Below are 24,090 nucleotides of genomic sequence, written 5' to 3'. Positions count from 1 at the left end.
CAAAATCAAATCAAATCCAAACCTAATTTGATACTAATCCATCTAATTAGGAAGCCAGATCCAAAAGTCAAAGTTGTCTTTGATCTATTGGAGGGAAGGAGTGGAAAGATTCCAGTTTCTTAAGCTTATTAGGTACCATTGACAGAAAGCAGAATTCCCCCACCCTCCCACCTTCCTTATTTCACCTATGTTGCCTCACTCTTTCATTTTGGAAAATGGATTGAGCAATGGAGCCTCCGGTAGCATCTTCAAAACCAAAAGATGTGATATTTGTGTGTGTGTGTGCATTTGTGTTTAAAAGGCTACACAAATTTGTATGCTCAGTTTGAACTATATGTACGTGTTGATGGCAAAATGCATGACAGTGTCCTTAACTTTCACTAGGCAATCACTCAGAATAGATTATGTGACACGTATTGCGGTCTGGTGCTGCAGGAGGACATGTGAGACATGAAGGTCGCGAGCTCTAAATATTGATCACATGCTTTCACAAGATTTCAGTGTGCTGGTCACACAGGCACAAGCTCCACTGGATCCTTCTTCATATCTGTTCTTGGGCAGACCTTCAACACGTGGCCTTCGTGTCATTAACAGCTTTCATCATGAGATCGTGGGTGGTGATAGCACTGTTGAAAGGCAGTGAACAGGTGGCCAGATGCTCTGTGACGTTAGTTGGATAAAATCAACAAGGCTAAACCCATCTGTATCTTGCATATACTTACAATTTTTAAATCACATATGACCAATACACTACATTATTGACAGCTCAAAGGACTTGGGCTTTGGAGGCAGAATCTCAAGTCCCAAAGTGTAAAAGTGGCAACCACTTGTTGGAGAGGTACCAGCATGCTTGGTGGATTCTGTCGAGGTGCCCTTGAGTGATGCAGGAACCTAAGTTACCACCAAGCTCAGGTAGTTCAACTCTACTTGCCTACCTGATTTTCTCCTTGCATGCCAACAGAGTGGAGTGAATTTCCCCTTAATGAATTATCAACAGTCTATCCAAAAAATATGCCAAGTTTATTTATAGCAGGGTAACGGGTGAACAGTTCGCAAATGCCAAATGCAGATGGTTTGAGTCTACCCAATAGGAAAGTTTGATTTTGCAAATGTTGCACTCTGCCTTGAAACTATCCATGAAGTTGTCCAAATTTGACTCATTCTTGTAATGCTCATAAATTACTTCTCTTGGACTCACTGTGTGTCTGTAAGACCCCCTTCCCACTTCGGCTTATTATGGCCGCACAGATGCCACCACATACTTTGACCAATCATGTTGCTTCAAAGTCCACTCGTTGCTGATATGAATGGAAGCTTGTCTTTCATTATTACCCTGCAGCCAATCACAAGCTTCATGTGATCGCTGTAGCCATAAATCATCGATGGTGGCTTTTTCTTTCCGGTCAATTATTTTAATCACTTTCATGCGTTTAAAATAAGCCTTGCTTTAAAAATGCAATGAATAAACAGTACATGTTAAAAGTAGTAACAAAAATAAATACTACAGATAAAAAAAACTGTCATCAAAAATATACTCAATAAAGTACTCTACTGAAATAAACTACTCAAGTACAATGGGCAAGTATTTGTACTCTAGTACTTCACATCTCTGATAATAAAATCAAATGAGCACCACTGTCTCCAAGGGCTGTAGCCGAGTTCTCACCACAATGTCTTTGTGGGCAGAAAAAGATGAGTCAGGTTCTGTGTAAGGTGAAATGATCCAGCTTCTGTTGCTTCTGGTCAATCAGCCACACTTAGACGGCTGAATGTTTGGCTCTCTGCAGCTAGTAAGACACTCAGTACTTTTCCACTGCCTTAACAAAGACCTGGATGAGAAGAGTAGAATAAAATAGAGGCTGGAGCACGGGAGGAGGGGCAACAGAAAAAGTGGTGGGGAAACATAATAAGAGAAATAAAGTGTCCTTAATATTGGGAAAGAGGGACATTTGCACTTGTTCAGGTTGGAGTATCCTTGACTCCTTGAACTGACTTTCCCTCTCCATTCTTTTTGACCACCAGTACAGACTAGATTTTCCGTTGTCTTTTGTGAGCATGTCTATTCCTCATTTGTTCCAGTTCAAACAAGTTTCGACAAGCGCCTGTGTTTTACTCAAAGGCATGTTGATGCCCTGGTAACTACCTTTGATTACCTCTCTGTATGGAACGAGTACAAGTGTTGCATCATTACAATTTCAAATGTGTCACATCCTGATTTGTGTTTTTCCTGTGTTGGAGAATCTTGGAATTGGATTTGATCAGAATAATAAATCAAGTTAAAGAGGAGGCTATCTAATCATTAACCGCACACCGGATATGACATTGCAACTACAGTCATGTTTTGCCTACTAATTCACAACGTGACTAATTCCAAAATGAAATGACACAACCTTTTTGTTGACCTGGTCAGATTACCAGATAAATGTGTTTCGCATCTCGGAACAGGCGACAAGTCTGACACCGAGCAGACCACGCCCGAGCATCCGTGCTGCAGCCGAGAGCACGGTCTGACAGCACAGGTCATCGGGGAGACTGAACAGAGGCAGCAGGGAAATAGTTTGTTGGCATGCAGGATCACAGGACACAAATGCGGCTCCGTGCAGGAGCTTGGCTCTGCAGGAACAATGGCTGCATGGTATGGAAGTAAGCTAAGTATGTTACGGCTCTGTATACAATACAACGGAACAAAATAGCAGCCATACAAACTTGAGGTAGTTTGAAAGGCAATAACATGCTGGCTTTTAAGGTGTAAAAGAACTTTTGACGTCCATTATCGAATTACGCTTGGAGTATTAGAAACAGCAGAATGGTTCGTTAAACATTCTTGGCAAAATTTGGTTTGACTCCTTGTTTCTCATTACGTCCTTTACCGTGTTAGATGTTATGATGAGATCCAGATGCTGGTGCTGGTGCTAAGGATTTGGACAGCTGTGGCAACAGTGATTTTAGACAATTTCCACACACTTCTCATTTGCATTACATATTAGTAGAGTAGAGAGAGAGAGAGTTCATTTTTCCTGTCAGTTATGCAACATTTTATTGATCCCCATTTACAGTAGTATTGCTTGTACTCTGAAAAGTTTGTGTCCATTTGTGTGCACAATATAGACATCATTTTATTTCATCCCCTCATCCAAGTTTATCCATCCATTATCCATACCCCACCGTGCCACCTTTAACTAATTTTAGATATTCATTAATTCCCAACTCTGGTGTTGTGGCATGTATCAATTTGGAGTATGTTTGCACAGGAAATTAAAGCAGTTATTATAATAAATCCTGAAAATTCCATTGGAGTACTGTACTGTAGTTTTACAATCCAAGTATAAACCACGTTCATTGAATTTCATGTGCAAGCTGCAGCAGCACTTGTTCCAGAATGGGATTTCTTCAACAGATGTTGAGGTGCTCTGAAGTGATGAGCAAAGAAGCCTGTTATGAGCTCATATTTGTATGAGCAGGGTGAGTTCAACACTTTGATGTTCTCACAAGGCAGACACACACACACACATGGCAAACTGATGGTGAGGCAGGTTGAAAATATGTATCATTTGCCCCACCTTCTTTATGGACAGAAGTCAGTTATGAAACTCATACAGTTTCTTGACGTTTACTTAAAGCAGAAGTACAGTATGAGTTCATCGAGAAGCCGCAAGGGATGTGTCGTTACTTACATGTGGATGCAAAAAAAAAAAGGTATTTGTGGATGAACATGTTCAATGTTAATGCGTAATAATTTCTTCGATGAGAAATGCAAGATGTTTGCAATTGTTTCCTGCCAATTGATGTAAAACTGGAATTGTTAAATTCAGCAATAACTACATAAAACACCACAATGTGACGTTTCCTTCTCCACTGTTGCTCCATAAGACGTCAGAGCGAAATGAAGCAAAAAATGACAATATTTTTAAGTTGTGCCCCTTTAACGGACGGAGCCCAAATTGCCCCAAATAGTTGAGTTTCATATGGGTTTAAATGTCATCAATGTTCAAAGGCACCTAAACCATCATTTCTAGATTTAAGTGATATGTGATTGAGGATACACGTAATATACATAATATATTATGTAAAATGTTTTGAAATCCAAACTGACCACAGGTAAATCAGCTTTCTTCTGCTGCTCTCCACGCTGTTGTATCAGACCTTAACTCAAAGCCAGTTTAGTGTTCCCACCCCTTGGACAATATCCCAATGTAGATCAAACCGTCACAGCTGGACATGCTAACCATGTGGTGTGAAAGGGGTCTAACCTCATTCTGTATCAAACATAACAGTCTTTCATGCGAGAAATCCGACCCTTTGAAGTTGACTTGCATACATTTTCACACAGCGGTCTGACTGATTTACAGTTTTTCCTGCAGTCTTCCTATACCTCTTTAGAGAAATATGTGGCCTGGCAAACATCAAAATAATGTAGCCTCTCGCAGCTTTGTGTCTAATCAGTCTTATTACTTAAACTGTACTGCAATCTTTACCTTAGAATGAAACATTTTTTAAAATTGCATGTTCAATTTTTATCATTGAATGAATTTCTCATGGTATAAAACAATACAAGTAGCAATGGTGTTTGAAACTTCGTACTGATAACCTTCCATTTTCTGAACCGCCCTATCCTCAAGAGGGTCGTAGATGTACTGGAGCCTTTCCCAGTATTCTCCATCAAGAAAAAAAAGTCAAACATTTATTTTTTTAACAATCAGTTGAGAAAAAGTTGTTTGCACCATACAACCAGATATTCTTTAGTACAATCAACAACAATGCCCCCTCCCTAAGTCCCCCAGTAGAACGGGGGAGTCCCCAGGGGGAACCGGTGATGGTGCTACCAGGGGTACAATATCAATATTCACATATCCAAATTTGCTCAATAAGGTATAGACCATGAGAGCAAAGTTTGTTAGCAGTATTTGTTCAATTTGGTACTCTTTAATTTATAACATCACTTCAGGGCATTGTCCATAAATGGACAGATAATGCCCAACTTTATCTTTATTTGGCAGGGTTGCCTTTGTGATCAAGGCGACCCGCACCATTCATGCTTAAATGTGTTTGTGTTTGCGTGTTGAGGGCAGTATGCCTCTTTGTGCTAATTTTGGGTCAATGAGTTCCAAAACCTGGCAGTGTTGCCAGTTTTGGTGCAAGAATGATGTCATCGTGCCCCTACATGACACCCACCCCACCAAAGGCCTCCACTCAGCCTATTGGGAGATGTTAGGCATCCTTTTTTCATGTCATTACAAAGCCCACAGTTTGGTAGGACCTACCAAAACTTTTTCAAAGTTGGTGCATTGACAAGGAAGCTCCCACTGCCCATATTATTAAGACTGGCGTTAAAAATGATATCATTGTTACACAACATTTAAAAATAACCCAAAACATTACATCTATTTAAGATCGATCTTTTTTTTTTCCAACAAAATCACAGATTTCTTTGCATACTTTTCCACACCCACACATCTCTAGAACAAGACATAAAACAGAAACACTCCGTAACATCTGGCTTTTATCCTGTTCTGGTTTTATTGCAAGGCACCTTAACACAAAATAAGTTTTGGTGGGGGGTGGTAGCCCAGATGTATACTTGGTGAATGTCTGAACGGTGTAACACCATTAACACCCACATCAGTGTCTGATTCTTTAGTTACTAGAAAATGGAATACAGATTTCAAAAGGAAACAATACAGTTTATATCTTTTCACAACACATGCCTGGTAAAAATACTGTTGTGATTTTATTCATTCTAGATTGAGAAAATGGATCCATCATAGATGGCAGAAGTTATTACCACCGACAAGACCGCTCAGCAGAGTTCTTTTGTTGTCTATTGGAAAGTATGTGTTCACTGTGAAAGAATACAAGGAGTCATTTAGCATTCACTTTCTGCAATGGTATCTGTCAGTCATAATTTCTGACTATGTACATTTTTCTTAGAGCAGATCCAGGCAAGTGGAGGATAGCATGACAATGGCCAATTTCAAGGCCTTCAAATCAAAACAACGTCACAAATGAGTGTCTTTCACAATTATATTGATAGGCATTAAGCCATGCCATAGCAGTCATTTTCAATCTCTTTAAAACACACATGGGATAAATAACCAATGGCATGAACTTGTTTTAGGAATTCTTTTACCTTTACCGTGGTTTTCTTCTCCATCGAAAGGCTGGCAAGAAAGACAAACTGGTGTTGAAGAAGGAGAAAGGATGGGAAAGAATTCCAGACAAATTGAAAAAAGCTGCAGCATCTGGTCATGATTCTCAGGGAAAGGCTTTTTTATTTTTTTATTTTATTGATCTGATATGTCTCCCCAAGGTTAAATAAGCATATCTACCCACTGACTCAAACAGTCAGTTTGGTGATGCAGGTCAATCTTTGATTTGTTTGCATTTCAAATATATAATATAAATTTACAGAATTGATCAATCCCACAATCGTATTGCCATCATTATTTCATATTTGTTTACTGTACAGGAAATAAGATCAACATGTTAATATTATTGACAGCTACATAAGCATTGAAATATTACCCACTATAATATATTCAAACAGTTTAAACGCTCTATAAATCCTTAACTTTATTGATGAGTCAAATCTTGAGCATATATCTCTTCATCATCTTCAGTCTTTTAATCGTTGTTATGCTCACTCGTCCTCTTGGGTCACAGAATGTCATCATGATATGTTGAACACAGATGTAATAGCTTAAGGACATTTCCTGATTTGTGGTGCAATGAAAAGACTAAATGACGGCTATACTGTAGATCTGGGATCGTTTTCTACAAATCGTAATTCTGAAGCGACACCAAGTGAAGATATCCTGTTAACCAGTCCCCAGTTATTTCTTTTCCAAACCCTGGCTTGAAGAGAATGCTTAGCCATAAGAACAGCGAACTTTAAGTACTTGGAGACGGAATATGTTTTTTTGTTGATTTGCAATCCTCTAGAAATCAAATGTCATTACGTAGCGAGACATGCAGAGAAGGATCCAAAGTACCAGGATGATGGTATAGGAAAACCAGGTTGCCAAGCTTCTTCTCGTTCTGAAGAATTGGTAATGCTCTGGAATGTTATTAATAAAGACTGGGAGGTTTTGTTTTCTAAATAATTGAAATTTTTTTTGTGGAATGCTTGAAATAGCCCAGACACAACCAGACTACCTTCATCCGACGCCAGATATTACTGTTTTGGGAAAGATTGGTGAATAGCGGACCAGTTTGACTTTCTTGAGCCATGCCAGTTTAAGATGCCAGTTTACTGTCAGGTTCTCAGAAACACGACGGGGATGATGAATCAGAAAAGAACATGAATACATAAATATGACTTCTTCCTTAATATAAGCACAAGTGCTGACAGTCTTGCCAGGATTTTGCAGCCTTTAGCTTATGAGGAAATGGAAGCTGTATTTTGCCATCCATTTAGAACGCATTTATTTCTGAAAACATAATATGCATGGAATAAATGAATGGACTTCACAGACAGAGATTTAACTAAATGTGTAGTAGGCAAATATTACACCCTATAATAACAAAGGAAGGGAGTGACTGGAAACAAGAAATTTCCCATCGTGACAACATTTTTGGGAATACTCACAGCAAGTTGTTCCTCAAAATGATGTCACATGTGATTCAAGAAGGCCATGTGATGACTGGCTTTTTACCAATAGGGTATTTATTTTGACATTATGACCAATAATTAGATGCTTTCAGAAAGCTCCTCTGTTTTCACTTGTTTCTAAATTAGTACCACCACAAGTCCCAAACGGTTTAATCTAACATTGCTTCCCGGACTTTTAAATGACACCTGATTATAATATAATGCTTGAGGATAATGTTTTGTAGTCTTAGAACATGCATTTTTCTGTTATCACTGTATATGCATAGACATTTTTAATTTCTAGCAATAGAAAATGCAATAAGCTGACGATACATCAAACATGATGATGTCAATGGGGTGCTTACACAGACAGGGGAAGGGAGGGGAGGGAATTCAATCAATGAGGGGAGAGAAAGACTGGAGTTGAGATGCTGCTATTCTGCACGTAGACCACGAGGGAAGGGGAGGGGGAGCAGAAAAAGGGGATATCGGCCTAGGCTCTGGTTGGCAGAGCTATGGTGGGGTGAATTTCCCCGTCATCAGCTATAGCTCACAGCTACCACAACAGATCACGTCATAGGAGAGCATGAATAGTTTTTTTTTTTTTTATATACTGCATATCCTCGTTAGGGTCATGGATGAGCTTGAGCTATCCCAAAATTGACAGACGGACATTCACACTTAATATAGAGAAATATAGTCCTCAATGATCTCAATACATAAGGTTTTGAAAGTGGAGTGTGAAAATGTGATGATAGCACAAGAAACTGAAATTCCAATTCCAAACTTCAAAACCTTGCTAACCACTTACCTACCCATTGTGCAATACGGTGAATGTATACAGTATTTATTTTTCTTCTCCTCAACTGAACCTGATTGTAATTCAGTGTATTAATCGGAAAAAAATGAGGGTGATGTTGGATAATACATTTTGCTGATAATGAAAAAAATCTTTCACAGTGCAGTACAAAAATTGGATTATCATGACATTGTTGCTGAAGTGGAGAGTTCCGTTTCCTCTCAGTATCCACTGTATTAAAAAGCATTCTTGGCAAAACTTTAGAACACAATTGGATTCCTTTTGGCTGCAGTGAGACTTAATAAGAACTCAGAGAAATGAATTCCTCTTTTGTATTCAGGTTGGGTGCTTGTAGCACAACCTCATCAGGGCGTTATTTCTCCAGAACATCACCAATACAACATATAAGTACTTGTATCCCATCCTCACAGCAACCATGACATTCGAATCAGCATTAACTGTATGGATTTTTCACAGTCGCTTTAAACACAATGTCACAGCTTCTCATTTGACCAAAAAATCCTCTCATTGTTTCTATAAACCAACCTCTTTCATTTAAATATCAAAGACCACAGTCAGACCATGTCGGCAACTGGTTTAAGCCCGCCCATGTCTGTTGGCCTCTGGTGTGGGAGTGGTTAGAGAAACAGAAAGCTTTTGGGAAAGGACGCAGAGGTTCTGGGTGTAATCTACCTACAGTAAGTAGTATCTAGTAGTTCCGTCCATCCATCCATTTTCTATACCACTTATCCCCACGTGCTGGTCTGCAGCAGTCATCGGGCAGTAGTCGGGGGACACCCTGAACTGGTTCCAGCCAATCGCAGGGCAGGGCACTAACACTCACACCTAGGGGCAATTTGGAGTGCCAACCAAACATGTTTTAGGAATGTGGGGGGGAAACCGGAGAAAACCTATGCAGGCGGGGAGAACATGCAAACTCCGCACAGGGAGGGCCAGAGGTGGAATCGAACTCGCACCCGCAACGGACTGTGTGGTGCTAACGTGCATTACATTGGAATATCTCCGGGTGTTTGCTTAAGTGTGTATGTTTGCATGAAGGAATATATGGTTATATTACCAGTATGTCAGCATTTACTATTATTAAACAATCCTTACTTGTACTTGAACATGCAAACTCTACATAAGGTAAGTAAGACCTGAGCCTGGAATCAAAAACCATCATCTCTGAGATAAATGTATTGTCTACTGTGTCTTCCTGATCATATGGTGTTGTTCAAAATATTTCAAAAACATAATTTGTTCCAAAATTGATAGTGGAATTATTTAGTTTCAACTGTGCATTTTTTTCTAATCTGTCCCTCAACGCGTTATGACTACTACTACTGTACATCTGCTTGATACTACAACAAACTACCACTTGTCCTTCTAATCATAACAATGATACTCTTATTAACAATAAAGATGACAATAACATCTGCTCGTTAAGTAATATTACTCGTCCAATGGGGGAAAAAAAACTCAAAGAGACAACATGACCTGGAACTTAGCAACCTTGACATAAATTTGCTCTCACTGAGATCTTCCTTAGAGTCTAACCAGTTTTAGTGAACGGAATCTTTTATACACTTGTTCGACTGAAAGCATACGACTGAATGTGTTTTGATTTGAATGTTTAAAAAATGTGTCATTGAATATAATTAAGCTTTTCTCTTTCCACTTTGAGAGGTAAATTTACGGATTTGGAAATAAAAAAATCCCCCCCCCCCAATTCGTATCACCCCCCCACCCCCAAGGCTTCACTACCCCAAACGATGCTGCCCCTCCTGTCTCCGTTTTTGGAGTACAACATTCACGACTTTGTTTTGCTTTGCAGTTGAACGCAAGACCTGTCGAATTTAAAATACGCTTTCAAATTTTGTCTTTTAATTTTGTGCTATTATTGTATGGTCAAAGTAACTCTGCAGCGCCACTTTATCTCATAAAATATTTGAGTGCACATGAAAAGACAGTGCAAGAAGATAAAGGAATCACAAGGGCTGTGTATAGCAATTACAGAGTGACCCAGCACCTAGTGTCTAAATCCCATAGTTGTGGTCTCGGGGAGACTCAACATTGGAGGGTTTTTTTTTTGCCTCACTTCACTAATCCCACCCATAATTTACCCATAATAAACACTACATTTACTAATTTGAAGTTTTATGATTTATAATGCTCTGTACTCTGTGTGATGAAACAAATATGAATTCCATTTTTTTACAGAGTTATTTACACCCTGTTTGTGATGTTAGCGGTCTAGCATTTCTTCTCCTGAGTTTTGCACGGTGTATTTTTGCACAAATTCTTTTCCAATGCACCCTTGTTATGGTCAGGTGTCTGATAAGACTTCAAAGCCACAGACATTGTGATAAGCAGGAATTGATGGCATCTCATCTGCTCCTCATTACCTGCAACAACTTGCCCTGAACCTGCAAAGATCCTTGGTTCAAAAATAAACCCGATACAAATTTTTATTATTAAATTTAAAAAATTTAAAATGATACTTTCTATTGCTACAAATGCTTCCTGTGTGGAAGAAGGGGCATGAACTATTTTCAGCATTCGTGTGACTCCTGTCATTTTGAAAATCAGAATGATGCATCATCTATTAATAATAGGTAGAATATTAGAATAAACTCTGGGAAATCCCAAATAACCCCTAAAATGTTGGAGGTTTAGGGATCTATTTGTGCCTCTTCCTCTTTATCAATGTAATCATTAAGAGCAGGCTCGGCAGCCTGACAACAAGTTGTATCCTGGCCAAAGATTCCAATCTGTAGTGATGAGCCCGGCGATACGGCTGTCATTAAATACCGATTCTTACATAGCTTCTTTGACGCTGTTTTGCAACTCATCTTCCGTTGCACAACCATCATCCACTTAAGACTACAAAGGCTCAGGATTGTAGATCGAGCCAGATTTCCAACTTCAATGGTGTCACGCATATTAGATGAATGGAACCTTTGCTGGTCTCAATCCAAGCCTGGCCTCCATTAAATGAAAACATGCATATTGTACAGTCCTTCATTCAATACAATAGTACTGTATTGGCTTCCATCAGGAACATTAACAGAGCTTATTTTAATTTGAAAGGCAGAAGCTTCTATTATCCGACCACATAACAAAGAGTGGTATCTTGTTCAATTTAATTTGGGGTTTTGGAGGAGTCTAAGATGTCTTTAAGGTTCATAGTACAGACACAACAATGGAAAGGGAATTGAAGTATCAGAATGACATTTGTGATGGGGAAATGTTCTGAAGATTTGTGGAGCCTATTGTGAATGCCCTTATCCAAAAGTAAGCCTTTAAATTATTTACTAAAATACAGTAACTGCACTGAAAAAATATTTCTAAAGAACATTTTTTTTAATGAGTCACATAATAAATGGTAGACTACAAACCGCCCTTAGCAGCACTCATTCTTGCTTCAGTTTATTTACGTTACTCCATAATTTGTTGGCACTATTATCAAAACTTTTCTATCTCAAGTTGTGATGGTATTTATTGTTTATTTTGTTATGCGGCCCTCGAGCGTAAAAAGTGGCACACCTTCATTTTCATGCAGGTGCAAACCTCTGATGGAGTGTTTGGAAATTTGGCACTGTGCCACGCTTTTTTTTTTTTTTTTTCAGACTTCCTACGTATTTAGACCAGATAAGGCAGGTCTAAATTGCAGCGTAGGTGGTGGAATATGACTTTGGTGGATTTGATAAGGTGCAGCCTATTCTGAGCTCAGCGCACGTGTGTTGTGGATGTCCGCATTTTTTCATAAATTTGACAGCACAAATTTGATGACATAATATCGATGGCGTTAGCCCGTAAAATTCCATAAATGCGCCTGATCACTTGCAACTTGAGTTGAAAAGCATCAAATCAATTGCAGTTTGTAAGTCTAAATTGTTCATGATGGCCACACATCCTGGACTGTTTTCCAGTCAGTGGCAATATTTTCTTCCTTTTTCTTTGAGTTATATTTACATTCTCTTCAGCTCTTTTCCCATTCTTACAATTGTGTCATAAAACGGCAAAGAGAAATGCTAGCACGCCCACACTTAATCCTTTGATGCCGCCTGAAATTAGATCTACTTACGACTCACGTGATATGCTGGCGCTAAATGCCCTGTTGTCATCGGCGCAGCTTTTTCTCCTCTGACTTGCCTTCCCACTAATCTTTTGTGCTTTCATTTAAGGGGAAGTATCCCGGAAAGTGAAAGAATATTTGGATAAACAAACAAGCAAGAAAACAAAGTTTTTTTTCCCCCCAATATTGATTGAGCTACAACATATGGGACATTTGAACTTCAAGATACCATCGTATCAGTCTTTAACACAAATTTTGGGGTCAAGGTTTTTGGTGCATGATGCCTTTGACAGATTTGTAATAAACTGTTTGTATTTGTGAACATATCCTCCCCTTGTTTCCCATGATCACATCTGCACCTTGATTTCATTACTGCTGGCACGGGAAAAAGACAATGTAGGCCAGATGGTGTGTGTTGCGTGTGTGTGTTTGTCTGCAACGAAAAAGCTTGAATTTATTAGAATCAGTACATATGCATTTTTGGCAGACTAAAGAAAATATTGGAAAAGCTAGTAAATAACTTACTGCATATACTGCCAACACAATGATGTACACAAACAATTCAATGGTGTGGGGGGGAAGATGCTGCTTCCCGACCTGGCAGACACAAACGTAAGGCTATGTTGGGAATATCTTTTAGATTCCCCTCAACACTCAAAAGCATCTTAAATTTTATCCTTTAGCAGAACTTTGACCAGGTATCGAGGGAGGCAGGGAGAATTTAATTCAAGTTGACTATGTTCTGTGCCTTCATATTTTTAGACTGCCGTTAGATGGTCAAGTGCCTGTTATGACGGCAATCCCTGAAACGTTTGGTGAACAATTTTTTTCAAGACGAGGAACCGGACAGAATGGGGATCCAATTAGAGGGGGATCCCCCTCTCAGCCTTCCTGGTAAGGTCTATTCTGGTGAGGGGAGTCCATTGGAAATTCAAATATCAGATTCGAGAGGGGCAGTGTGGTTTTCATTCTGGCTGTGAAGCAGTGGACCAGTCGACCAGATGTATTCACCAAACAGGGTCCTGGAGGCTGCAGGAGAAATAGCCCAACTAGTCTAGGTACATTTTCTTTGTGGAATTCAACTACTATGTCCTTTTAATAAAGGTGGAATATCAGAGTGCAGGGTGGAAAAAGTATGTGAACCTTTGGATTTCCTGACAGGTTGAGCTTCCTTTGGCAGCAATATCCAAATGATTCATTCCTTAAGGCCTGTAAAATGAATAGGAGGGATTACGCTGACCAAAAACTGTTTCAGTTCAGTCATATTTTCATAGCATGTCATTTGGGCCAGTTTTTGATTGAGCTACTCTAGAAGATTTATTTCCTTCCATTGGGGCCCATTTGATTTCTGATTTAGTTCTGTGCTTTGGGTCGTTGTGACCCATTCTGTAAATTGTATTGAAACATGGGAATGAATTTCCCTTTTGATGTTAATGTAGAAAGAAAAAGTTAGTCCTCCCTGTTAAATGGAATGAAATGTATAGTTTTGTTTTTCTCCTGGTGCATATCACCATTCATCACTCGAGGCTATTCTACAAAGGTCAGACAGTGTCGGTTTGGTGTCCTTCTCAATTGCACTTCAGTCTCGGTAACTTTCTCGTGACCACGCCTCTCTCCTCTCGAAACCATTAGTACAGGTACATTATGTAGCAGTCGCAAAATGTCGTCGGTTCTACAATGACATTAGCAGCTTTGCCCATTTCGTTTCTCCCCTGGTGTCAGAAGAGCTCACAAGTTGTGAGGCCTGCCTCTCCCTTGCTGGTGCTCACATGTGCTGCATGATTGATCCTCTTGGGCGTAATGGGGTTTTGGAGCCAGGTCTGCTTACTGATGGGAGAGCTGCTGCCGCTGATTGCACATAATTAACAGAAACTTTGCTGCTTTGCCAACTGTTTTGTAATCCGGCATCACTAATCATTTTGCCAGCATTCGCACCGCTGCATCTACAATGTCAGGCACAGTTTTGCTTAAGACCCTTGCCAAGGCTTCACGTCTGCTTGCCCGCTGGCCTCCGCTTTTGCCAATTTTCTAATCAATTGTGACAATGGAATTATTTGTATATTTTTCTGTTTATTTATTTTCATTAATATTGCCTTGTAGTTTGTGTTAGTATATTGAAACTGAATGGGAAACAATTCTTTCATAGAGATGCTGGTATCGCTGTAACCTAATCTCAAGAATCATTGTTTTCATTCCAAATAATGTGAATTCTTTTTTGTGTATGTATTTACATGATACATTTTTACTTAGGATCTCTGTTGATTTGCTCATGAAAAAGACCTTTGAAAATTGTTAGTGACTGTTCTTCAGTCAATGTTTTTTTTTTTTCAGTCAATGTTAAAGAACTTCACCGACTGCACTAAAGAAAACAGTCATGGACAATGCTGACACCCAGTGGAAAGTAAGGCATGCAGGGACAGATGCGCTCACACATTTACGAGATGCTATTTGGGTTTGATTTCTTTTTTGTTGTAATGGCTCAATGAGAAAAAAAAAACCATATTTATTTAATTTCAGTACTCACAAACGGACTGCAATTCTTCCTCCAAGTGCCAATTTCTTTTTTTCTGCTCCCCACCTGCGACCCACCGCACTGCATCCCGTGACCTTAGGGTTAATTTTCTGCTTTTCCACACTTTGACTGAATGTTTTCCATTTACATGGTAGAATGACAGACAGTAAACTGCTTGGAAATGGCCTTTTAACCATTTTCAGACTGATGTCGAACAACAATTCTCTTTCAGCGATCTTAATAATGTCGGATGTCTCCCATTAATTTAATTAAACACAACTAAAAGTGCTACACTAGCAAAGTGCAAAGATTTATACTAGCGAAGTGCAAAGATTTATACTTTAGTGAGTGAACTCAGTTATAATGATACTCTGTTAAGTGGTTTTACAGATGTTGTATTCACCTAACTTCAATATTTACAAGCTCGAGGGTGAATGCTTGTTCGATAGTGACACATCACAAATAATCTGATCATCCTTCTTCCCAGTTAATATTTATATAATATTATAATATTTATATGACCTCTTTATGTGTTTTTGCAATGCCAACACAAACAGGGTCATGGCAAAAAGAAAAAATATGATTATGTCCACAGAAGTGGAAATGAAGGTTATCGTACTATATTTTGCTACATATTCTCCCACTGCTGATTCCCTCTTGTTGTTAATCTTTTTTTTTCCCACCTAGATTGAAACTCCAAATCAAATTATTGGAGTTGAAATTGCCACAAAATGTCACTCAATGGCACTTGACACAACTATTGAGTGGGTTGTGGGTTGTATTGAGGCCCCCATGTTGGTTGTCCTGGTTACATTCTATTTTGTGGCTGTGGAAAAGCACCAAGTGTTCTTCTTTGGCCTCTCGGCAAAGTCATCTTGTTCGTTGAAGGATGCTGTGATTCAACACAGTGCAATCAACATGAAGTCCTCCTCAGCATGACTGTTGGTCGCTTTGTTTGATGATAGACTGACAGAAATTACTGTAGCCTATTTCTATTAAACTACAAGGAGGAAAAATGGACATACACGGGAATAATCATGAGGATGTTGAGCAGCTAAAAAGTCGTTTCTTTCCTGGTAGCCTTTTTATGACCGGTAAATATGTCTCAGCTAAGAGCCGGAAAATGTCGTCTGCTAAGACACACGAGCTCTCATTTGGCTGGCCGGGAGAACAGAGATGCATTTTTGGATGTGCAGGAACTGTTTGGTCTAGATACTTTGCTTTTATTTGCCAATAATTACATTAAACATCAAATGTCACTTTGTCCCAGAACAAGAAAAAAAAGTCTTCCATCCAGATGTGTAGGGAGGAAAATCACTGGCGTGGCTGTCACACTATGCATCCTCATCCATTTCAAAGTCCATACAATGGGTTTTATTAAATATTCCTTATTACAGAATTCTAACAGGTTCCCTCAAGCTCCTGAAAATCTGGAACATCACTTTCTGTTCCTTTGGATTACCACTAACCCCTGTCAGGGGAAGAAAAAAAACAGGGTCAGACCCAGCGAGAGTATCCCTGCAACAGAGTCCTGCCATATGCTCAGAGAACATGAAATACATAAAGTGGGTTCTCTGCCCTCCTTTTTTGCTCCAGATATGACCCCACCCAATTTTCCCCTACAAAAAAAAATAAAAAATGTCACCTTCATCAGGTACACAAAGAACATCTTTTATTTAGTCAACAACATTGCATGGATCTTCACACCCCAAAAATCTAAACAAGGGGATAAAAACTTCATCTATTTTTACCATTATTTGTTCATTTACGTTTTGTATCTGTATGTTATTGGCACTGTCAAATAAATAATTGTTTTAAAAAATATATATATATATTGAAAGGCACTCTTTAGGTGTGTAATCTGCACAAAGTTAAATATTTTACCTGGCTTCAATATATTTGCCTTTTTTTTTTCTTGTTGCCAATGAGAGGTTTAGTAGTAAGTACATCTCTCTTTTATTGTTTTACTTTGTAATATTTATTCATATTCCGGTTATGCTGTTGCCAAACTCTGCCGTTTTGACACCGACAGGTGTCGACTGTGAGTTGATCTGCTTTTTATTCTTCTCGCTGCGGGAATTATTGGCGTTGCACGGTGGAATGTTTTGACAGCTGTCATCACTTTTGATGAACATGAAGCCTCTGGACTTTGAAGCCACCAACTTAACGGTGCAACCTCCAGAGATCATATGTGAGAAATGGAGAGAGGGTTCCGAGAGTTCGGTGTTCCACCTCGCCAACATCTTCCTTTTGCTCGGCTTCATGGGTGGCAGTGGTATTTACGGAACCTTCTATGTGTTCACCTTCTTGACTCTGGGCTTCTTCTGCACCACTCTCTGGGCTTGGATGGATTCGTGCAGCCCCGATGCGTTCCTGTGGTGTTTAGCGCTCTTCGCTGTGTGTTTGGGTCAGGTTCTGCACGCTGCCTACAGAATCAAAAGCATCTCATTCAATAGAGACTTTCAGGAGCTTTACACCTGCGTGTTCAAGAAGATCGGAGTGTCACTCTCACAATTTGGGGAAATCTTGTCTTGTTCTGATGGAGATATCCACACCATAGAGAAGGACCACTTCTTCGCCATAGAAGGGAAGACTGCCATCGATAAACTATCAGTGCTCATGTCCGGCAGGTGATATTGTAACTTTTTAACATATGTAACAAAAATACTCAATTTATGTTCATGCAAACAAACCATGCACACTTTTGCGTTTTGGTCATGTCAAGGATGAAATTAAGAGTTTGATTTCATAATGATGATAAAAAAGAAATGCATTCATTTATTTACTTTTTCAGTATGTGTACCTCGTCATACATAAAAGGATTCCAAAATAAGCAAAATAACAGGTAACAGTTATTAGAATGATGTGGAGTAAAATTTGGTCAGCCATAGTGCTTTTATTGTCATTAGAACAAAACCTGATATTTAGACAACAGATAGAAATGATCTTTCTGCTAAATCTGGTGGAAGCATCATTTCGAGACTTTGGAAATTAAGAATACGGATGCATTGCAGATAAAAAAAAAATCTGCAATACCGGTGATCGGTCCAGAGTGTACACACACCTCTTGCTAAAGTCATCTAGTTTGACCATGAACCCAATGAAGATAAAAAAATATATATATACATGCATCATTTTATTGAGGTTGAAAAAATGTATACACTCCAATTGGATTGGGTATTAGTCCCACTTTCACCCTTCAGCTAGGATCGACTCCTGTTTTGAAAGATTATAATAATAATAATATCTAGGCCACAAAAAGGGGCTATGATTACTTTTGTTTGAGATTTGGCAGAAAGGTTGTCTAAAAAAAATATGCGTTTATCTGAAGTCATTATTTTGTTCCACAGAATTCGAGTGACTGTTAACGGCGAGTTTCTGCACTACATCTATCCATTCCAGTTTCTGGATTCACCAGAATGGGATTCTCTCAGACCATCAGAAGAGGGTGTATTCCAGGTCACCTTCTATTCATAATATACACATTTAAAATCATAAAATGTGGTTAAGTCAGAAAATCGACTGGTGCGAACCTTTCAAATGTAAATAAATCCTTTGCAATCAGTCAGTGTGTATTTTTCTGTTTTTAGGTCACCCTATCAGCTGATAACCCATGCTCATATGTGGCATGGAGGAGGAAGAAACTCTATCTTCTTTTTGCTAAACACCGCTACATAGCTCGAATCTTTGCCCTGGTTGTGCGGAATGACATTGCAGAGAAGCTGTATTCCCTTAACGACAGCGCTTTCAACTGCTCTGGTTATCGCTATGATCTCCGCTTACCAAGTTACTGTCACATGCCAGGGACTGAATTAGAAAAGGCAGATGTCCCAAGGAAAGTCCCAGTGCAGGTTGAAATGTCTGCTTGACCACACAAACACGAGTCAAAGGGCTCACGCTTTCCTCAGTGGAAATGGAAAGAAGTCGTTTGCTTGTTTGGCTTCATTTTCATCCGTCGTATCAAATCTAGAGAAATATCTATGAATGTAGAGCATAGGCAACATGTCTCATATCATGGGATCAAAATAGACTTTCTCAAATATGTATAAGTGTAGATGTTCATTTTAATGTATGATCACAATTATTTTGGTGCTGTGGTGAATATTATTTTTTTTTACTAGAAGTCCCCAAATGACCACAGTTAAGCTAATTAAGCTGTAGAACATCTTATTTATGATGCAATTGTAGTTGTGTTGTCATGCATGCATATTTTGGGTAATTCTTTTTTGTTTTATGTCAATTTATTCAGATAGTTACAGATGAAACGTTTTGCTATTAAACTAATGTACATGCTTACCAGAAATTGTGAAATTAGTTCCTTTGATTGTGATGTTTCTGCAACATTGTACAATAAATGAGGTAATTAGATAATAACTGATCCAAACTGCAAGTGGATCCACTTGACTGCTTTTGTTCAATCTATTTCAATGTATTAAAGTCATAATTATTTTGAGTATGTTATATTGTTCTTGTTAATACTGTGTAATTTAAAAGAAAAAGCTTTCAAAGTGATCTCAGAAGTGCTCAACGTGCTGATGTCTGATTAGGTAAAAATCTGTGAGTCTTAACACTAATTAATATGAAAAAAATTAACAGATGAAGGTACTTTTTTTTTCCCCATGTTGATCCGCAACTCAAACGCAATGTCTTTCATTGAGAATCAATATTGTGTAACGGAGTCAGCCGTATATATTGCAGCATAAAACATACGATAAAAAAAATTGGATATTCTTTCCAAATAACAATGCATTTGCCTACCAAATATATTACACCATCCATCATCATGGAGTGATTTAATACAAACTCACTCAAAGTCATTTTGAACAGAAATAATGAATTTCAATTCAAATGTACCCTTTTATAGCAACATTTGAGCTGGCTCGCTCAACTACTCTGGAATATAAATAAATAATGATCGTTTGGCATTTGAATCAAGGAAGAACAATCTGCTTTGAAATGATTGTATTTTTAGTAAAGCATAAATGTGAATATTGATAGCAATAATAAAAATCGGGTTATAATATTCTTTACAGTATATTGTGTCAGCATGCTAAATGAGTGTTATGAATTTTCTAATGTATTCTGGCCCCCCCTGTCGAAATTACTTGTCTCTGCAGATACGGTACTTGTCCATTTTAGTCTCTGCTTGTCAAGCCCGTGGAATGTGCGACGTACATCATGCAGGCACCATGGACCCCCCCCCCCCCCCCCCCACTCTGCCCCCACCTCACACACATAAACACACACACACACTTGCGCGCACGCCCCCACCCCACTTCCCCCCTACCACTCTCCCATCAGAGTGTTCTGCAAAATCTCTGCAGCTCACTCTTCGTTTGACGGAGTCTTTCAAAGAAGTCTTCCCTCCATCTTTGCTCCTCACAAATAACCCTTTGGCTACCACTAAATCGGTGAGTAACAAATACATTATTTCTTTTCTTGGCACACACTCAGAAAGTTGTATGTCTGACAAATTCCACAATGGAAACTGAGCATGTGCGCGTCTATTTTTAAAAGCAGCCCCTCCAGTGCTGGCCACATCAGCCGGAGAGCATCTAATAGAGACAACACGGGGAAATTAGGAATCATGTCCATCTTCGGGAAAGATACTGCCGCTTCCTGCAACACTTTTCCTGTTTATGATAATTGAACTTTTTGAATAACTTGTCACTGTGCAGAAATGTTTTTTTTCAACTTCAGCCTGTGATGTAATTGTACTGTGTTCTTTTTGTAGCACATGCTATCAATTCAGACAAAAATACACTGTGACAATGCCTAACGTGAATTTTTCACTTCCACTGGCGTATGCTTTTGCCCTCTACTCCAAGGTGACCCTGCAACAGGATGTCCTCTACCCCCGGACCGTCTCCTCCCCTCCTCTTCACAACCCTACCCCCATTCCACTCAGCCACCCCTGTCTTCTCATCTGTGGAGCCCAACGCTACCACTTGCCAGGAGTGGGAGCACGCCCACCATCTTCTCTTTCACCTGGGCAACATGTCGCTGTTGCTGGGCCTGGTCATCCCCACCACGCTTGGTCTGCACATGATCCTCCTTCGCCTTCTTCTTGTGACAGGTCTGTCCGGAGCGCCGCCTTCTGGTGGCATTCACATTTTATACTAAAGCTGGAAGCCGCCATTGTTTTACCTTTTCAAGATCTTCATATGAATGATGGTGCCTGGTGTAAGGTTCCAACAAAGGAGAGATAAAGAAAGAATATAACAGAGGATGGACAAATGTATTTACGACATGTTTATCTTCCCCATGGAACCAGACAAGAGACAGGAAGCAGCAAGATTCATGGGAAAAGTGGTTGTAAGGAGGCGTTTATTTATAAAGTTTAGGCAAAGACCCATGTCTCAGAAAAAAAAAAAGGGGGATAAAGTGAGAGAAAGAGAGCATAAAAAAAAACACATTACTGACTAGCTGGATTTCATGGGCATTGTTTATTTTGTATAGATATTTTCGATTTAAAATGTATAACTTCCTTAAGCTTTTTGTGTTTCTCTTTTTTTTTTTTGCACCCTGGCAGGATGTGGATTCTTCATCGCCTGGGCAACTTTGTACAGGTGTAACATGGACGTGATGGTTTGGAACGCGGTTTTCCTGGTGGTCCACTTCATGCATTTGATGTTTCTCTTATACAAACGTAGGCCGGTGAGTTATGCATTGCAATTCGTCTTCAGCTGACCAAGTGTGATAAGATTTAGGCTGCAGGTTTTACATTGTCTGGAAAGGAGGTCACCTATCCTCCTGGGTTTGGCTCTGCCTCGTAGTAAATGTGATGCAAGTTTGATACAATAGAAAGGTACCCCTGGGGAATTTGGGGGAAGTGACGGACCAAGTGACAGAATCAGAGCAGGACTTAAGAATAAAATACCAGACGGCACCTCCTCAGCCAGTGTCCCTTTCCTAACTCCTGGAGGTGTGTTTTAAATAGACCAGCATAAATGCATTTATCTGATCTGTTTTTCTTCTGTCTCAGATTAAGATCGACAGGGATCTGAGGTCTGTGTTTAAGCGGATGTTCGAACCCCTACGTGTGAACGAGGCTCTCTTTCGGAGACTCACGGGCCAATTCTGCAAAATCTCGACTCTAAGGAAAGGACAAGCCTATGCTGTAGAGGACAAGACCTCTGTGGATGAACACCTTAGCATTCTTCTCAAAGGGAAGTATGTAACGTTTTATGACTGACTTAATGGGATTTTTAAAAAGTCTTAAATTGACTTAAATAAAAAAAGATAGTCAGTTTGAACATGTTTATGATGAAACAACACTGTTTTGTTTTTAGTATTGATTCTGACTTCTAAATATCTGTGCAACAGGATGAAAGTGTCCTATCGAGGACATTTTCTTCACAACATCTATAGCAATGCATTTATTGATTCACCAGAGTTTCGATCCACCTTAATGCACAGAGGAGAAAAGTTCCAGGTATGACACCATTTTTTTATTAAGATATGATGTGTTGTGTTTCAAATATGTCAAAACACAGGGGCCTTATTAACTTCTTTTCTGAAGTGTATTTATAAGGGCAACCTGTGCCGTGCACCATTTTAATATTTAGACAGTATGATTTGTTATAACTTAATATGCACTAACAGTCAAATGTTTTTGTGGTGCATTCTCATGTTTTTACATGGAAATGTGTTCTGAAGCTTTTTCTGTGAACTGCACTGGTTAGGTATCAAACCTTTGTCTCATTTTTTGAAGAAATCTCTGGCCCCAAAATTTGACAGCTAATTCTGTCGGCTAAGTCTCAATTTTCTCTCTCTCTTTCCTTTGAATTAATATTGGGTGAAAGATGTATGTATTATTTTATTGTTTGACTACTAGGTAACCATTGTGGCAGAGGAAGACTGTAAACTTCTGTCTTGGTCTCGAGAAAGACTCACCTACTTCCTGGAGTCAGATACATTCCTGAATGAGGTGTTTAGGTACCTCATTGGTAAAGACATTACCAACAAGCTTTACTCTCTAAATGACCCCACACTCAGTGATAAGGTCAGTGCAATAATATTCAACACCTCTCGTGATTGCATAGCCGATGACTAAATTCTTCTTTTTTTGTTGGTTTCCAGGCAGTAAAGAAGATGGACCGCCAGCCCAGTCTCTGCTCCCAGCTGTCAATGATGCAGATGCGGAACAGCATGGCCAGCACCAGTGATAGTGATGATGTTCTTAATCAGATCCTAAGAGGAGGATCTACTGGATCCTCTCTCCGTAAGTCACAATGTTCATGGGTCAGATGAAGGCAATCCGCCCTTCAAAAGGCTTTCTACTGCTGAGGAGAGGAGCTTACGTTCTCTATAATGAAGGTATCTAATAATTGTTGACGATTTTGTTTTTTAATCAGATTGCTATTTTTTTGTGTTCTCTCCATCTAGAAAAATCACCAGTTCTCAAGGCTTCTTCAAAGATGAATCCAATTGAAGAAGATATGGAGGATGACGTATTTGTTGATTCTCACCTCTCCAAGTCCTGTCGTTTGTCCAGCACATCCACTGAGGAAGTGTAACCTTGGAGAAACACACACACACACACGCACATGCACACGCGCACGCACCCAAGCACACACACTCACGCACATGGATGGAAGGATGGACGAGCGGGTGGGTGGACGGACAGACGGACAGGCCGTTGTTACATTTTTGTCACAAACCAATTTTAAATGTTCACATGTAAAGTGAAATAAAATGAAAATGATTCTGATGAAATGTTGACCAAGTTTTAAGAGTGTCACTGTAAAATGCAGGACAACTTCATTTTACAGGCACCATGATTCTCCACTTCTGGAATCGCTCGAGTTTTTACAGTCTACAGTAGTTTCTTATTCAAAACTTTTTTTTTCAAGTGACAAATCAATGTTTCAAACTAATTTAACAATTTTCTCTGTTTAATGTTGTGATGACGGCAATAATAATAATAATAATAATAATAATAATAATAATAATAATAATGATGATGATGATGATGATGATGATGATGATGATGATGATGGGGGGGCTCGGTGATGCACTGGTTAGCACATCCGAGGATGCGGGTTCGATTCCACCTCCGACCCCCCTGTGTGAGAAGTTGAACTGAGAAACAATAAAAGACTACATTACCC

The 24,090-nt window shown here is 39.3% G+C and overlaps 2 protein-coding genes across 2 annotated transcripts; both read left to right on the top strand.

The window, feature by feature from the left end:
• The first annotated feature begins 16,998 nt into the window (after nt 1-16,998).
• On the top strand, nt 16,999-19,330 carry popdc3 (popeye domain cAMP effector 3). Its single transcript, XM_085918763.1, has 3 exons — nt 16,999-17,607; nt 18,328-18,441; nt 18,573-19,330. The coding sequence occupies exons 1-3, from the start codon at nt 17,105-17,107 to the stop codon at nt 18,844-18,846; spliced, it is 891 nt and encodes a 296-aa protein (XP_085774889.1). The 5' UTR covers nt 16,999-17,104; the 3' UTR covers nt 18,847-19,330.
• Nucleotides 19,331-20,256: 926 nt separating this feature from the next.
• popdc1 (popeye domain cAMP effector 1) lies at nt 20,257-23,885 on the top strand. Its single transcript, XM_085918762.1, has 8 exons — nt 20,257-20,388; nt 20,806-21,053; nt 21,510-21,634; nt 21,963-22,150; nt 22,304-22,412; nt 22,815-22,982; nt 23,060-23,201; nt 23,366-23,885. Exons 2-8 carry the CDS (start codon nt 20,822-20,824, stop codon nt 23,494-23,496), a joined length of 1,095 nt encoding a protein of 364 aa, XP_085774888.1. The 5' UTR covers nt 20,257-20,388; nt 20,806-20,821; the 3' UTR covers nt 23,497-23,885.
• Nucleotides 23,886-24,090: the final 205 nt, after the last annotated feature.

This window comes from Syngnathus leptorhynchus, chromosome 8 (genome assembly GCF_054491065.1).
Source record: "Syngnathus leptorhynchus isolate UIUO chromosome 8, UIUO_Slep, whole genome shotgun sequence".
In the NCBI taxonomy this organism is placed as follows: Eukaryota; Metazoa; Chordata; class Actinopteri; order Syngnathiformes; family Syngnathidae; genus Syngnathus; species Syngnathus leptorhynchus.
Note: the sequence above shows the minus strand (reverse complement) of the source record. Positions and strands in the feature narration are given on the sequence as shown.